This window comes from Brachyhypopomus gauderio, unplaced genomic scaffold (genome assembly GCF_052324685.1).
Source record: "Brachyhypopomus gauderio isolate BG-103 unplaced genomic scaffold, BGAUD_0.2 sc142, whole genome shotgun sequence".
In the NCBI taxonomy this organism is placed as follows: Eukaryota; Metazoa; Chordata; class Actinopteri; order Gymnotiformes; family Hypopomidae; genus Brachyhypopomus; species Brachyhypopomus gauderio.
The window spans coordinates 209,033-224,662 of NW_027506963.1; the positions used below are offsets into that span (position 1 = coordinate 209,033).

The 15,630-nt window shown below is 40.6% G+C and overlaps 1 protein-coding gene across 1 annotated transcript; it reads right to left on the bottom strand.

Moving 5' to 3' along the window:
* Positions 1–494: 494 nt before the first annotated feature.
* On the bottom strand, positions 495–14,058 carry LOC143500353 (peroxisomal succinyl-coenzyme A thioesterase-like). Its single transcript, XM_076994466.1, has 5 exons — positions 13,954–14,058; positions 9,504–9,594; positions 9,243–9,323; positions 4,452–4,593; positions 495–1,177 (listed from the first exon to the last, which is right to left on the bottom strand). Exons 2-5 carry the CDS (start codon positions 9,579–9,581, stop codon positions 1,056–1,058), a joined length of 423 nt encoding a protein of 140 aa, XP_076850581.1. The 5' UTR covers positions 9,582–9,594; positions 13,954–14,058; the 3' UTR covers positions 495–1,055.
* Positions 14,059–15,630: the final 1,572 nt, after the last annotated feature.

Consider the following 15,630-nt stretch of genomic DNA (forward strand, 5'->3'; position numbering starts at 1 on the left):
CAAGAACAAATGCTTGCTTCTCTTAGCTGCAAAGGTACCTTTTGAGAAAATGGTCTGATTTTCAGGCTACACATGGCTGGATTGACAGTAGGCCACCACAATCTTATGCCTTTTGGGCCAATAATTGTGCCTCGATATCTTCTCCTGTGTCTTATGGATTCCCATATGATCCCACCATAGATGTTTAATGGGACAACCTTAAAACTTTAAATTGCTCCATCAACATAAGCTGCTGTAGACCATGAAATATGTGAGTGTGTGTGTGTGTGTGTATATATATTAAAAGGCGGCCAATATATATCGACCAATATTTGCCATTTATAATGTAACTGCATCGGCCGATATCAGTGTTTAGTAGCGCAGATTAAAAGTCAGGCAAGTCTGTGGGCAGCCCTGTGTTATTGGTGCAATGGAAGGTGGTGCTGGTGAAGGACCCCAAGCCAAAACATGGAAGAAGGCAACAACAATCTTGGTAGATGTAGTTAAGGCTTAAATTCCGATATTACAAAGTCCTATAGCCATATATTTACAATATGTTACTAGTAAACTATGAAGTGTTGCTTCACTGAGTGCAAGAAAAAATGAATAGCATAGAACTATCAGGAACTGGCATAAAGCTACAGCTGGATGCTTCACTAACTTGCAGTTAACTTCAAGAACTGTAGTCGAAAAACCATCAGCAGAATGTTTTCTTATCATATTAGCCACACAAGACCGGATCGATGGTAGGCCATCACAACCTTATAACTTACTCACTTTTCTGTTGGTGAGAACCAAACAACACAACTTAATATGGCTTCTTACAATACAGACACCAAAACTGAGAATGCCGTGGGTATAGCCTACCAGCTCTCCTACGGGTAGCAGACTTGAATGATGATTGCTGAGGTCTGTGCTCAAACACAGCTGCCTCAGACCCCCTATAAGGGGATCTCCTTTCTTCCAAAGCAGACAACCTCCCCTTTTGTCTCTTTCATCTCCTGTTGTTAATCATGCTTCTAAAATTATTTGAGGTTTTCTCTATTCAGATACTCTTCCATACAAATGATGCACCACTACAGTTTTGCTTGTGGTGTCGTGTGATAGAGATGTTGCTGTAGAAAGGCCAGAATTTTTTCCCATGAGTCCTCTTGGGCATCTGCATGTGGTTTGGTCTGTCCACCCCAGAGCAGGACCACTATAATCACACACACACACACACACACACACACACACACACACACACACACACACAACCACACACACAACCACACACACACAAGATCTGGGCATATACACATCATAACAATATCAGGGTACAAGTGCAAAATGATGGGCCGATCCAGTGTTTTTCAGTTACGATCTGATACCGATATATAACTGCCAATACAGATAGCGATACCGATACAAATACCGATAGGCCTATAAGAGCTCTTTAGTTCAGGGGATCTCAACTGGTCTGTCTCATCCCGGGTCCCACATTTTCTCATTGTCATTAAGTCGTGACCCAGTTTTATACAGTACAAATGTTATAACAAATTAAAAGGGTAAACAATTGGTGGTTACCATGGCAACAGGACTGGTTTGCATGCTGGGCTCCAGACAAAAAAATTACTCAAGGAGCCAGTAGGTCCTAAAAGGAAAAAATCAGGCACCAATAACTTTTTCTAGGCTCCATAATAATATACAAACTAGTGGTGGGACTTAACGCGTTAATTTCGATTATTTAATTACAGGAAAATTAACGCACTAAAAATATTAACGCATTTTAACGCGTGAGACACTTTTGCACCGTGGAATGTTTCTCCGTGCACGAGTTCCAGACATACAGAGTATATGGACGCACAATAAGATGAGCATGATGCAGATGACTGAAGAGGCTACGCTGGTGGATGGGAAATTTAAATATAAGAAACTTCCAGATGGAAGTACAAACAAAAATAGTGTTATTTGCACTTTATGTAGGAAGGAGTTCGCTTATCACATGGAGCACTTCCACCCTTCGTTACCACACCAACGCAAAACATGTTGGGGCTAACGCGCAGGTCAGTAATGATCACTTAGCCACTTAGCTGCTAATTGTATTCCTAGTACGATATGGTGAACAAACGTCCGTATTTTCCGGGACATGTCCGTATTTCATATCCTGTCTCGGGCGTCGCGGGTTTTTTTTAAGTGAGGAAATGTCCTGGGGTGAGTTTCCCAAAACGTTCTTAGCGCTAAATACTTCGTAACCTCGTTCTTACGTACGAGGTTAAGATGTACTTAGCGCTAAGAACGTTTTGGGAAACTCACCCCTGGTTTTTAAATTACCTTCATTGGACCATTAAGACTGGATTAAACTTTCGCGAGTGACCGTCGCGCGCGACTCCGCACGCGTTTATACGTGACGCGTCATATTATTTACAGTGTTGTTCGCTCTCTGTGGTCGAAGCTAAAGGCTTACAAGAAGCACTGCAAATTGTGTCAACTGATGCAAGTTAAGAACTGCCGTCCAGAAAGACAATGTCGAAGAAAATCCAGCAGCTGTATGATGAGGAAAGGGAAGTAAAACAGGTTATTGTGAAGAAACAAATGTGGCTCTGACTGGGGATCACTGGACCTCTGTTAGCAACAAGAATTATCTTGGTGTCTGTGACAGCTCATATTATAGATGATGAAGATCCAGTAATTTGCTTTGAGCATGCAGAAGACCACTTATAGGCACTATGGAGATCCCTGTGGCAGAGGCCTGGGAAATTAAAGAAAAATATACCATCTAAAATGGTATTAAAAAACATCTTCTGATTTACTTCAATTCTTCCAATATCCTGAGCAAAACTTCAAAAATTAAACAACATTTTTGGTCAGAATTTCCAGTGTTCTGAACTGTTTTTTGCACTCATCTATTGGTCTACGTAGTAGACTGGTGGAAAAATAAACAAGATGTTGAAGTTTATGATTATGTTCATTGATTCATTCATCATTCAAACTTAAATTAATATTTCTCATGTTAAATACTGAAATGCGATTAAAATGCGATTAATTTTGATTAATTAATTACAAAGCTTCTGATTAATTCGATTAATTTTTTTGATCGCGTCCCACCCCTAATACAAACTAATAAGAATTTAAACACTCACGTCAGATCAGCTGTTATTTAGGATCTCTGCAATCCAATATGTCTTTCTCTTCCTTGTAACTGTGGTTAAGTTGGTTTCATGTTTGCATATTCGGAATTAGACATGTTATTTTAAATGTTACCGTCTACAAACTACCTTAACATGGACGGTGGTTGTAAAGGCCCCAAAGCACTGTGCACTGTTTTTCTGCAATAATTTCAATAGTTTTTAAATGATCCTTCATAAGATAAAAACATATTGTATACATAGTTGTATACATATTAGGTGCACATTTTGTCAAATATTTCAATAGGTTTTAAAATGTAAAATCATAAGAGCATAAAACAAGTTATAGTACATTAAGTGCATCCTAATCAACAACCTTGTTTTGTGGACTTGTGATGGACCGTTTAAAAGCTATTGAAATATTTGACAAAAACTCACCACCACACATTGGTGCAAGGTATAAATAGGCTACCCATCTTTTAGTTGTAGGTTGTTATTTAGGATGCACTTAATGTAATACAACTTCTTTGGTGGTCTTAGATGGACCACCATCATTAACCATAACATGCGTCCATGTTAAGGTCATTTGTAGATGGTGCCTTAGAGGTTGCAGTGGTGACAGGAGTGTATTTAAAATAACACGTTTTTTAAATGCATCTATTCATGATGTAAACAAAGTTGTAGATGTTTGCCTTGGTTGCCAGAAATAAGAATTTGCATATTTTGGCACTTTTAACTTAGCTATTGAAGAAGGAATTCTAAATATGCAAATGTGAAACGATATTTACCAAGTTGGGAGCTGCAGCATATTGGTTAACTTTTAAAATACAAACTCAAAAGAAAATGGTGGATATTTTTACAATGACAAAAAAACCTAACCCATAAAAACCCATGTTGTATCACCTGTCGCCACTGGCAAGTGAAATAATTACTTGCAAGTTAATATTTCGGGTCACAATTGCGACCATTTTATTCACAGTCTGGAGCCCTGGCATGTGCCTCTGTCTTTTCTCAAGATAAAAGACGAGTACAAAATTAGAAGAATAGACTATTGCATTTTTTACAAGCTGTCTGCGACCCACCAGCTGAGAATCACTGTTTTAGTTCATTATCACGGTCATTTTTCAGCCACCTGCAGACTGAAGCTGCTGGGGGTTAAAGGTAAACTGTGGAGTCCGGACCACTGGAACATTTCGTGTTAACGTTATGGCACGTTTATTGTCCAGCTCAAGTTGCGGACTGGATAATGGATCGGTAAGTGGATCGGCTGCATTCGGCAGATATCCGATATGTTAAATTACGTCAATATCGGCCCCGATACCGATATTGTAGAGATATCCCATCTCTAATTACGTGTACACGTACCTTTTTCTTTGCCATCTTGCAGTATGAAGTTGGTGGCCCGGTGGTGTGGTGTGTATGCCGGCTCAATCAGGTGACCTGCCAAAGGGTAGACGATGACTTGGAGCAGATGACGATTTCCTGCCTTTTCCATTATCTGTTGTATCTAACGGAAGTGGACAATAGAAGGTGCTAAACATAAACAATGGGTTATAGCTCAACTCCAAACACCTGCTTAAAGTCTAAGGGAACACAAATCTCAAGACTATTCTCTGTCCTATTTCCGAGATGGTGGAACTATCTTCCACTAGCTGCTTGGACTGCAGAGTCTCGTGTCTTCAAACGTAGACTGAAGACTCATCTGTTTGTTGAGTACTTAACTGAGCGCTAACTCAGCAGATAGCACTTGCTGTCCTTGTTCTTAAATTGTATGTTTCTGTTAGGGGTGGGCGATATGGGAAAAAAATAGTATCACGATTTTTTTCATAAAATCACGATTTCGATTTTTTATCACAATCTTCCATCCAAAAAAAAAAAAAAAACAAAAAAAAATTGGGGCTACAAAGCTTTCTTTTTAAGCAGATTTAAATGAATGATATTGCAATTTTCCATGTGCAAACATTGTAAACAAAAAATGTAAACAACACACGTGACACTGTGTCACGTAGGGCTACGCCCCCCCTCTCCTAGCTGTCACTCCGGTTTCCGTTCCTCGTGTCTGTTGTTCCCTGCTCCTTGAGCCCACCTTGTTGTGTGTTTCTATGGTTTCCCCACATCTGCCACGCCCATATCGTTATTGTCTTCACCTGTTTCCATAGTTGCCAGGTTTGCGGTTTTCACGCCAAATTGGGCTTGTTTGAAAATCCAGCCGCGGGTAAAAATTCTGGGGTCGCGGGGTGCGGTTCTTTGGGCTACTTTTGAGTTGGGCCACCACGGGGGTTACAAGTCAACACAAAGAATCGATTGCGATATAATACTTATTAATAATACTTAATACTTATATTTGTCTCCATTTTAAACTCTCACCTGTAGGACCTGGCAACCCTGCCTGTTTCTAGTCTAGTTCAATGTATTTATAGTCCCCGTGTCTCCCATGTCGGTATCGGTTATTTTGTGCTACTTACCTGTTTGTTCTCTTGCCTCGTTCGCGCTCTAGTGGATTTAACTGTTTCTGTTTCGTCTTCGTCGTAAGTACGTTCAGCCTAGTCTTTGTTTCCCCTGCCTTGTTTTGTTCTTTGTGCCACCATGCCCATTTATATTTCATGTTCGGACTGCCTACCTGTTATGACCCCTGCCCGGTATTATGATTCTGTCCATTCAATAAATCTCGCTCTCCTCAGCGTTTGTGTCCGCCTCCCTGCTCTGCGTCACGCAGTTCCTTACACTGTTAAAGTGCACTATTGCACTAAATATTTCCCAGGACTTTAAACTTAAAGTTAAATATTTATACATATAGTCAAAATGTCGCTTTTTTATCACATTATTTAATGGTGGTTTATTTTCAAAACGCCCAATCTTAACGTCTTCACGTTCTCTCATGTTTCGTCCTGGAATTACAAGAGGCTCGTCGTATTTGTTAATGTAATACGAGAGAACTGTTCAGTCAGACAGATATTTGTTGTGAAACGAAGTAGTTACAATTTCAAGCATTTTCAAGTAGGCTACTTAGCCTAAATTCCAGCACTTTTCAAACCTGAAACACAAAGCAACATTAAATTTCGTCAAGTAAATGTTCATTCCCCTGTTTTTGAGGGATGTTTCTTTATACTACCACATATTGTTCGCGCGAGGTGTGGCGGAGTCACGCACTACGGTCACTTGTGAGACGGCTGCCCGCATTGTTTCACTTTTGGCATATTACTTGGGATGTCTACGTCTCAAGTGATTTAATAAATTTGTTGTACTGGCATCGGACGTTTTCACGTGTTCTTTGCACACTTTACATATCGCTGTAGTTTGGTCTTGGTCAGTGGAAGAAAATCCGAATCAATTTCAGATTACAGAGGTGGATTTCCTCTTCGTTACCAGCTCCTCGGTTTGGCTCTCAGCCGTCGTTGTTCACGCAGTTTTTAGTTTTTACAAACACAACATGGAGGTGTGGAAGACGCACAGTTCGCTGTGATTGGTCAGTCATACGCCCTACGTCTGACGCATCGGTGGGAACCAGCATAAAAAAGTCATTGCGCTGATTGGCAAAGGCGATCTATACGATTTCTCTAATTTGGTAGATCGCCTGCGATTCTCCACTCGTTATCGCCATTCACAATTTTATATCGTCATATTGTGCACCCCTAGTTTCTGTCTATGGTTATTTGCGCTGCTTGGTATAGGTTTTAATTCCTGTGTTGGTAGTAGTGATACAAGGTTTGAGTGTAAACATATCACTCTCAGACATGGCAAAACACTTGGACTACCAGCAAGCTGTCAATATGCTACTGTTTAGCTAGCATTCTTAGCAGTTGCAGAAAAAGGTGTAACAACAAATATTAGCCTGGTAGTTTTCCAGGAAACTAAAAACATTTAAGGACTATATGAAGTCAAAAGGCAAAACTGCAATTAAAATACATATGATATAGTGCACATTAGGGCTGGGTATCGATTCAAATTCCAAGAATCGATCCGATTCCGATTCTGAAGATTAAGAATCGATTTATTTCGATTTAATCCGATTTAATCGATTCGATCCGATTCGATCCAATTCGGGGTTTAGTGTTATTAAAAATGTATTTATTTGAGCTGTTTCCTGACTATGTACAGAAGCAACATGTTAAAACTAGTATTATATCAATATTAATCAGCAAATAGTTACTGGTAGTTGGTAGTTACTGATGGCTGGAAGACTGGTGAAAAGGGTAATCATAAATCTACCTTCAAGAAAGGTAATCCAGGACAATAAACAGAGGACATCTTTGAGGTGTCTATATCTGCAACAGTGGACTCCTACTGGGACACTAACCAGTGCATTATTATTATGATTGAAATAATTAAGAAGTCACCCAAAAGCTGTTGCTACCAAATGCATTTTTATTTTAAAAGTGCTCACAATTAATAAACTGAAAGTATAAAATGTAAACGCATATTTTTCTTTAAAATAAGAATATAATAACAGAACTGTCACGTTACGGTCCCCGACCCCTCCCTGTTGGGCGTGTGTTAACGTTGTCTGCGTCTACTCGTCTGCGTATCTCCATGGGTGCGGGTGCGTCTTGTGATAATCCTCACCTGTGGCTCGTCTCGTCATCACGTGGGGTTGATGTGGTTTGTCCATTTAATGTGCGTTCGCGCAGCGTCCTGTGCTCGTCGTTGTTTGAGTCACACATGTTCTATGTAAACGTGTTTTATGTGCGCTGTCTGCGCTTCGGTAAATGTAATAAACGTAACGATTTGGAAAGTGCAAAGGATTCTGTCTCGTCCATCGTCTTGCGCCCAACGTTACAAGAGCATTTTTAACTTTTTTAAACTGTAAAAACACTGGGTAAACTGTCAGTGACATGGACTAAATGTAAATAGTCACTGACACTGGATAAACTGTCCTTCTGTTTTTAGATTGCTGATTTGACTATCGTCGTTACCGTCACTGTCCGTCGCCATGTTGTTTTACAGTTAGTTAGACCGAGCACGCCTGCGTGAATTCAGTGACGAGGCGGGGGTAAAAGTTCACTAAAAAATCGATCTTTGGACGTACGAATCGATAATCAGATCATCATATGCGAATCGATTCCGAATCGGAAAATCGATTTTTTCAACACAGGCCTAGTGCACATGAAACATAACTCCACATACTGGTTATTTTGAATTACATTGGTTACAGGTTGTACAAATGTAATTCAAGCAGGTTTTAGAACACTTAGTAGTGATTTTGCACATGAACTCTGAAATGTCTAATCTGTTGGCGAAGAATTTTACCAATAAATAAGTACTGAACATTTAAATCCACACTCCTCTTCACCACTTTATATGAACATTAACACAGATATACAGATTTGTCTTGTCATGGACAACTACCCTGTACGATATGCACATCCTGTCAGCCTCTTATAACAGTCGAAATTATTTGGGTGGTCCACCATTGAATTAAGAGTGGTTCACCATGGAAAAATACCTAGCCATCAGGGGTTCTGTGGTCAAAAACTGTGGCCAGAAAGGGCTAAAGCATGACACACATTCTGAATCACAGCAGAAGGAGTACAGACTTTAATTGTAGACTTACAAGAGTTTCTATATTGAGTGTTATAAAGTGGCTGCTGAGTATTCACCAAGCAGCTGGTTGACTACCAGACTGCCAACTGACCTATGCACCCACTGACATAAGGACTGATTCCCATTGTTGTACTGTACCTGCAAGAGGGGTCTCTGTGTGGTAGCTAGCTGGGTAAGTTAACAAAAGACACAAAGTGCCCTCAAACCTACTTTGCACGACATTGAGAAAATCCCAGATAATCACTTTGTCGATTCTTAATGTGAATGGATTAATAAACCAGCTAACACACTCATAACTCATATCATAACTCACTATATTTTTTCCAGTAGGCTGCTCTGGTGTGAAAATCAACCTAGATCACATTTTTAGAACTTAAAATCGTTTTATCTTGGTTATAGTCCTGTTTGGAAATGGAAGTTTAATGACATTCATGATTTATTTCATAGGGGACCCAGATTTCTTTTTTGTTCTTTTTGTGTACTAACAGTGACATGAGTCAGTGGTCACTATGCAACATATATTTTATCAGTATTACTAGAACAAGTAAAACGTTATACTGTGTACTATAGGTTATGTAGGCCTATGTATATTATGGCACACGGGTATCATCTTACATCTTCAGCAGATTCCAGAGTGGGCCAGCTCTGATCATCACCACCAACCACCAACAGCACTGGACAAGTTATCTGGCCAACCTGTGTGTTATACTGTACTTCATTATGGGCAAAAAGATACACACAAAATATCACACACCCATTCGTCATTAACAATATTCTGCAGTAAAATAAACTACACTGAAGCACAATATAATAAATAAAAATACATTTTACATTATTATAGGACCTTTTAATGATAATTATCATCATGTAACTTACATCCACTTTCAAACTAGGATCTGTTGGGATTGGCAGGATAATGTCTCTCCAGATGAGCTGATTATTCTCTACCCGCATTTTATTTACAGATCTAAAAGTCAAGCAAAATGTCAGAATTTCATTAAAAGAGCAAAGCAAAAAAAAATACAAATACAAAATATAACATAAATTGATGCATAAATCACATATCTTGGACGTCTGCCTACAGAGCAACTGCAAAGTGGTCTGACATGTACAGATATGTGTACAGATAATGTAAAAACCCCTAGTTTTCATTCTTAATAAATGTAACTTTCAGGTTTTTTTTTTTTTATGGAAAATGTCGTATAAGCTGCACCGAGCTATAAGCCGCATATATCTACTGAATTGAATACTGTCCATTTATCTGAACTGATTAGTTTCTCAACGGTGCCTGTAGCATTTCATGCGCAACAGTTTTGGCTTTCAGCCGGTGTTGTGTCGAATTCCGACTCCCCTCTTTATCCAAGTCAAGAGGCTTTTTATTGTCATTACATCTGTGTACAGGTACACAGTGTAACGAAATTACATTCCTCCGGAACCGTGGTGCAACACAAATCAACAGTACAACAGACAACAAAGTGCAGCAGGGTAACAATACAATGTGCAAAATGTGCAGCATGGGGCAAATTTCACAACAAAACACTACAATAAATACAACAGACCAGAGATAATTGACAGACATGACAGTGTAGTGCTGGTACAGTGCAATGTAGTGTAAGTGGTGTCAGAGATGAGTGACATACTGTGACATATGGAACATACATGAACACAGCGGTTCAGAGGTAGAGTTAGAGTGGTAGAGGTAGAGTGGGGATGGAGACATGTATGTTGTATGTTTTGTGTGTGTGTGTGTGTGTGGGGCGGAAGGTGGGGTTCAGTGCAGACTTTTTGTATGTGTGTGTCCGTATCTGAGAGTTGAGGAGCCTGACTGCCTGGTGGATGAAGCTGTTGCAGAGTCTGGAAGTGGAGGCTTGGATGCTCCTGTATCTTTTGCCGGACGGCCTCAGAGTGAAGAGACCATGTGATGGGTGGGATGGGTCTTCCACAATGCTGGTGGCTTTGTGGATGCAGCGTGTGGTGTAGATGTCACTGATGGAGGAGAGAGAGACTCCAATGATCTTCTCGGCAGTCCTCACTATCCGCTGTAGGGTCTTGCGCTCCGAGGTGTTGCAGCTCCCAAACCAGACGGTAATGCAGGCGCTCAGGATGCTCTCTACAGTCCCTCTGTAGAACATGGTGAGGATGGGAGCTGGAAGGTGTGCTTTCCTTAGTCTCCGCAGGAAGTAGAGGCGCTGCTGGACTTTCTTTGTTATAGAGCTGGTGTTGAGGGAGCAGGTGAGGTTCTCTGCGATGTGGACACCGAGGAACTTGGTGTTCTTCACAATCTCCACAGCAGAGCCGTTGATGTTCAGCTGGTGGTGGTTACCTGGTGCTATTCTGAAGTCAACAACCATCTCTTTGGTTTTATCCACATCTAGGGATAGGTTGTTGGTCCTGCACCAGTCTGTTAGCCACTGCACCTCCTCCCTGTATGCTGACTCATCGTTCTTGCTGAAAAGGCCAACAATGGTTGTGTCTAGAGGTGTATTCAACTAAGGATTTTCATAGTCGAATCTGATTCGTCAGATTTTCCCTTTAGCCGACCAATAGTCGAATCGGGTTTTTATTTTTATCTTGAGCACCTTAAACGGAATCTCGTTCTCATTCAGGACTTTTTTCCACTTCAAAGTAAAAACCTAAAACACTCAGATAAATGAATAAACATGGTAGGTTGGCTTTATTCAGCTTTTATTTATTTACTTATTTTTTTATGAAACGTTAGAGAACATTAACCGTCAGTGCGCATATCGAACTGTCAGACAGGCACTGTCAAAATGTAAAAAATATTTTAAATAAAATGTGCCTGCCTGAAAATATATAAAAAATTGCCACACAACATACAAAAATAAGTAAAGGTTCAAGTAACGGGGTTTAAAAAGCAAACAACAAAAAATGTTTATAGGCCTACTTGTCGAGACGCACCGCGACGAGATGAGACGACACGACCGAAACGACAAATGGCTGAACTGTTTTTTTTTCCGCCTTACGCGTTTTAAATGGTATGCCATGTTGGTTGTTGTCGTGTGAAATGAAAGACGTTGATGACATAACTTGCACTTTACTTTGTTTGATTCATCTTTATCTTTTTCAAAATACTTCTGAAGTTTTTTTAGTAGACTTTATAATCTCGGCAGATGCTGATCCTGTAGCATGTTCAGCTCCGCTCATTTGGATTGTGCAACTGCAGGGTGTGATTTATTAATGTGTAGTAAGGAAGATGCCTATTGTTAATGAAATGTGCCATATTTTGTCAATTTTTACACCCCAATCGAAATTTGTCCTCCGCTTTTAATCCATCTGTGCAGTCAGAACACACACACACACACACACACACACACACACACACACACACACACACACACACACACACACACACGATACTCCACCAACCCCCCCCCCCCCCCTCCCCCTCCCCCTCCCCACATATCCAGCACTCCAGGGAATGGGCCAGGGCCTGGACACACACACATACACATACACGCACACACACACGCATCATTTTGATCGTCCCTTGAGGCAATACGCAACATTCTGCTTCAGTGGTAGAGTAGGCTGGGTTTATTGGACAGTAGGGGTGACCTGCAATAGTCGCTGATTCGACTATAGTCGACTATACCCCCTAGTCGACTATGAACGTCATAGTCAAATGTACCATTCTAACTGCATGGGGGTGCCCAAGGATGCTGCTAAGAATTAGTTGTTACATGAAACGTCTTTGTTTTCGTTATATATAGCCTTTGGTCAAATAAAATCATCCTAATTTTTGTTAATAAATATTTTTTAATGATGTGTGCGCATTAATTAACAATAGACATCTTCCTTACTACACATTAATAAATCACACCGTGCAGTTGCACAATCCAAATGAGCGGAGCTGAACTAGATATCTGCCGAGATTATGGCAACTAAAAAAACTTCAGAAGTATTTTGAAAAAGATAAAGATGAATCAAACAAAGTAAAGTGCAAGTTATGTCATCAACGTCTTTCATTTTGCACGACAACAACCAACATGGCTATTTAAAACGCGTAAGGCGAAAAAAACCAGTTCAGCCGTTTGTCGTTTCGGTCGTGTCGTCTCGTCGCGTCTCGGCAAGTAGCCCTATAAACATTTTTTGTTGTTTGCTTTTTAAACCCCGTTACTTGAACCTTTCCTTATAATTTTTTTTGCTGTTGTGTGACAATTTATTTTAAATATTTAAATATTTTCAGGCAGGCATATTTTATTTAAAATATTTGACATTTTGCACAGTGCCGGTCTGACAGTTCGATATGCGCACTGCGCACTGACGGTGACTTTTTTTGTTAATGTTTTCTAACGTTTTATTAAAAAATAAATAAGTAAATATAAAAGCTGAATAAAGCCAACCTACCATGTTTATTCATTTATCTGAGTGTTTTAGGTTTTTACTTTAAAGTAGAAAAAAGTCCTGAATGAGAACGGGATCCCGTTTAAGTTGCTCTAGATCAGGGGTACTCAACTGGCGGTTCGGTCCGGATCCGGACCCGAACGCAGTCCTGTCCGGACCCAATCTCATTCCTGATTAACTGGATACGGACCAAAACAAAACCGTAACATTTATTTCAGGGCTATTGAAAAAACACTCCGTCACGAGTGTACGTTTGCCACCCCGCTCAACAACTTACGTTTGCCCCCCCCCCCCCCTCCCCCCCCCCCCCCGTTACGAGTGTACGAGGGTCAGCGCGGCGAAAATAACGTAATCGCTGAGGCTCCGCGTGTGCGCGAGTGCCTCGCGCGCTGTCGGTTCGCGAGGTCGTGCACCTCCCGAATTTTGTAACTTCGCGCGCGCCGCGCTTCAGCGCAATGAACAAAGTCACGTTTTCAGGGTTCATACACCTTTATAAGGTGGAGTTCAAGCACTTGTACGTCACTTTCAAGGTCCATTTCAATATTTCCCAGCATGTTAAACATAATTAAGTTAAATATTTATACATATACTCGAAATAATTCGCTTTTTATCACATTATTTAATGGTTGTTTATTTTAAAAACGCCCAATCTTCACGTCTTCACGTTCTCATGTTTCGTCCTGGAATTACAAGAGGCTCGTATTTGTTAACCTAATACAAGAGAACTATTCAGTCAGACAGATTTGTTGTGAAACCAAGTAGTTACAATTTCAAGCATTTTAAAGTACTTTAACCTCAAATAAATATTTATCTAGATATGTAACCTTGTCTGAATCAAGCAAAAATGTTTACTATTAAAAATGTATTCTCCGGGCACTGTTCCGTTTGCGTCACTGACATAATGTCCGAAAGCTTCCCAAAAATCCTTGTCTTCTGACTGATGCAGTGAGTGAAGTGTCACCTCTTGTTTTGGTCTTAAATTCTTCACCACGATTTGAAGTTTCTCATCCACAAGCCCCCGCGTCAGCTTAATCGAAAGCAAGGGGAATTGTTTGATCGCGGTGCTCATCGACCTGCAAACAGAAACGCGAGACGGTTCATGCCATGTCGTTGTAAATCCAGTTTCTTCCAGAAACAATTCGTCATTCTACCAGAACCGTTAAGGATCTAGCTAGCTACACGCACTGTGTACATGAAGCGAGCTCAGCCAAATTCAGGAACATTAATTTCTACCATTTTATAGCCAACATTTTCACATGTGGTCTTAAGGTCCCCTGTGTCTCCTGACTTGCCTGAATGTTTAACTGGTTTTATACTGCTTTGGGAATGACGGTAGCTACAATGTCCGTGAATGGTAACCTCCGGGTTGCCAGATTACTGCAGAGCTTTCCAGTCAAAACGTGTTTCAAAATGCACAAAAATCAATACAAATTAAAATCTTCCAAACATATATATTTGCATGTTTTCAGAATATGGCATTATTAATGCGTTTTTTGTGTTGCGACACACGACCCTATCTTGTAGTGTGCCTTAGTTTCCTTCCTTGGAGAAGGTCAGAGTAGACAGTGGGTGTTAAAACTTGGGCGCTTTGAAAGTATCTCGACATCTATTTAACGCTAGCTCTGTGATACTGCAAATCACAATTCCTTCTTTTTATTTACCATGCTAATTAAGACACTAGAATCTTTTTGTCTCCCTGTGTGATTGACAGCATTTTCAATCAATATCAGTAACATTTAACAACTTTTCGACCAATAGGAGTAACGTTTTGCAACACCCACATCTCTGGTTTGCAGTGTGGGAGTAGATCTTTAGTGGGCCAAACTTCCACTCTTTATGGTAACTTTGTTTTTATTTGTCCACTTTGTGAGAGCATAACGTGAACAGAAACCGTTTGTATTTTAAACTGCAATTACAAATCAAACCAAATTTTGTTCACCCACCAACTTCAAACAAAATCCGTACAATTTGGCGGGTAACTGCATAATCTGGCAACACTAGCTAGACTTTCATCTAGTGGCCTAGTGGTGGGACTAGATACTTTAAAACTTTCCCAGATAGTAAAAGAACGTTGATTCACCGTTGTCTTGCTCAACGTAGAAATGTTGAATCAACATTGAAATGTGACGTTGATTCAACGCCAAAATGCACATACGGTTCTACGTTGAATCAACGTTGAAAACCGGTTGACACTGGACGGTTAATCAACTTTGGTTCAACCAATATCTAAATATTGTTTTAAATCCAGTCCTGCTTAATGTACCTGCTTAAGGCCTATATTTATATATTATTTGGGTTTGCAAATGCCCAGCTAATGTGTTTCATGTGCATGCATGAACTTACCAAACATTATGTCATGAAGGGCAGTATCTTTTCGCTAGGGGCCCCTCATCGCACGGTGGACTCCTCCACCCAACCCAGGAGCGCCAGAGACCAGGGCCCTGGCAATGCGCAACAGGGATACACTGGTCACCCCGAGCTAGAAGGGGAGGGTCTCCTTCTGGAGACCCCACTAGGTCCGGGATTGCCGCAGTCCACCACCAGGAGCAACCTGCAACACATCACACACACACAGACAACACACAACACAAAACGCGCTCTGCCCTGACCTTTGAACCCCCTTTTACCCAGGGGGGAG

What these genes read in the sequence shown, in the direction of transcription:
- LOC143500353 (XM_076994466.1), bottom strand. Translation starts at nt 9,581, where the DNA reads ATGCGGGTAGAGAATAATCAGCTCATCTGGAGAGACATTATCCTGCCA. An exon ending in ATCCTAGTTTGAAAGTGGAT is followed by an intron (nt 9,324 to 9,503) that starts GTAAGTTACATG and finishes TATAACACACAG; the next exon opens with GTTGGCCAGATAACTTGTCC. An exon ending in GCAAGATGGCAAAGAAAAAG is followed by an intron (nt 1,178 to 4,451) that starts GTACGTGTACAC and finishes GTGTGATTATAG; the next exon opens with TGGTCCTGCTCTGGGGTGGA.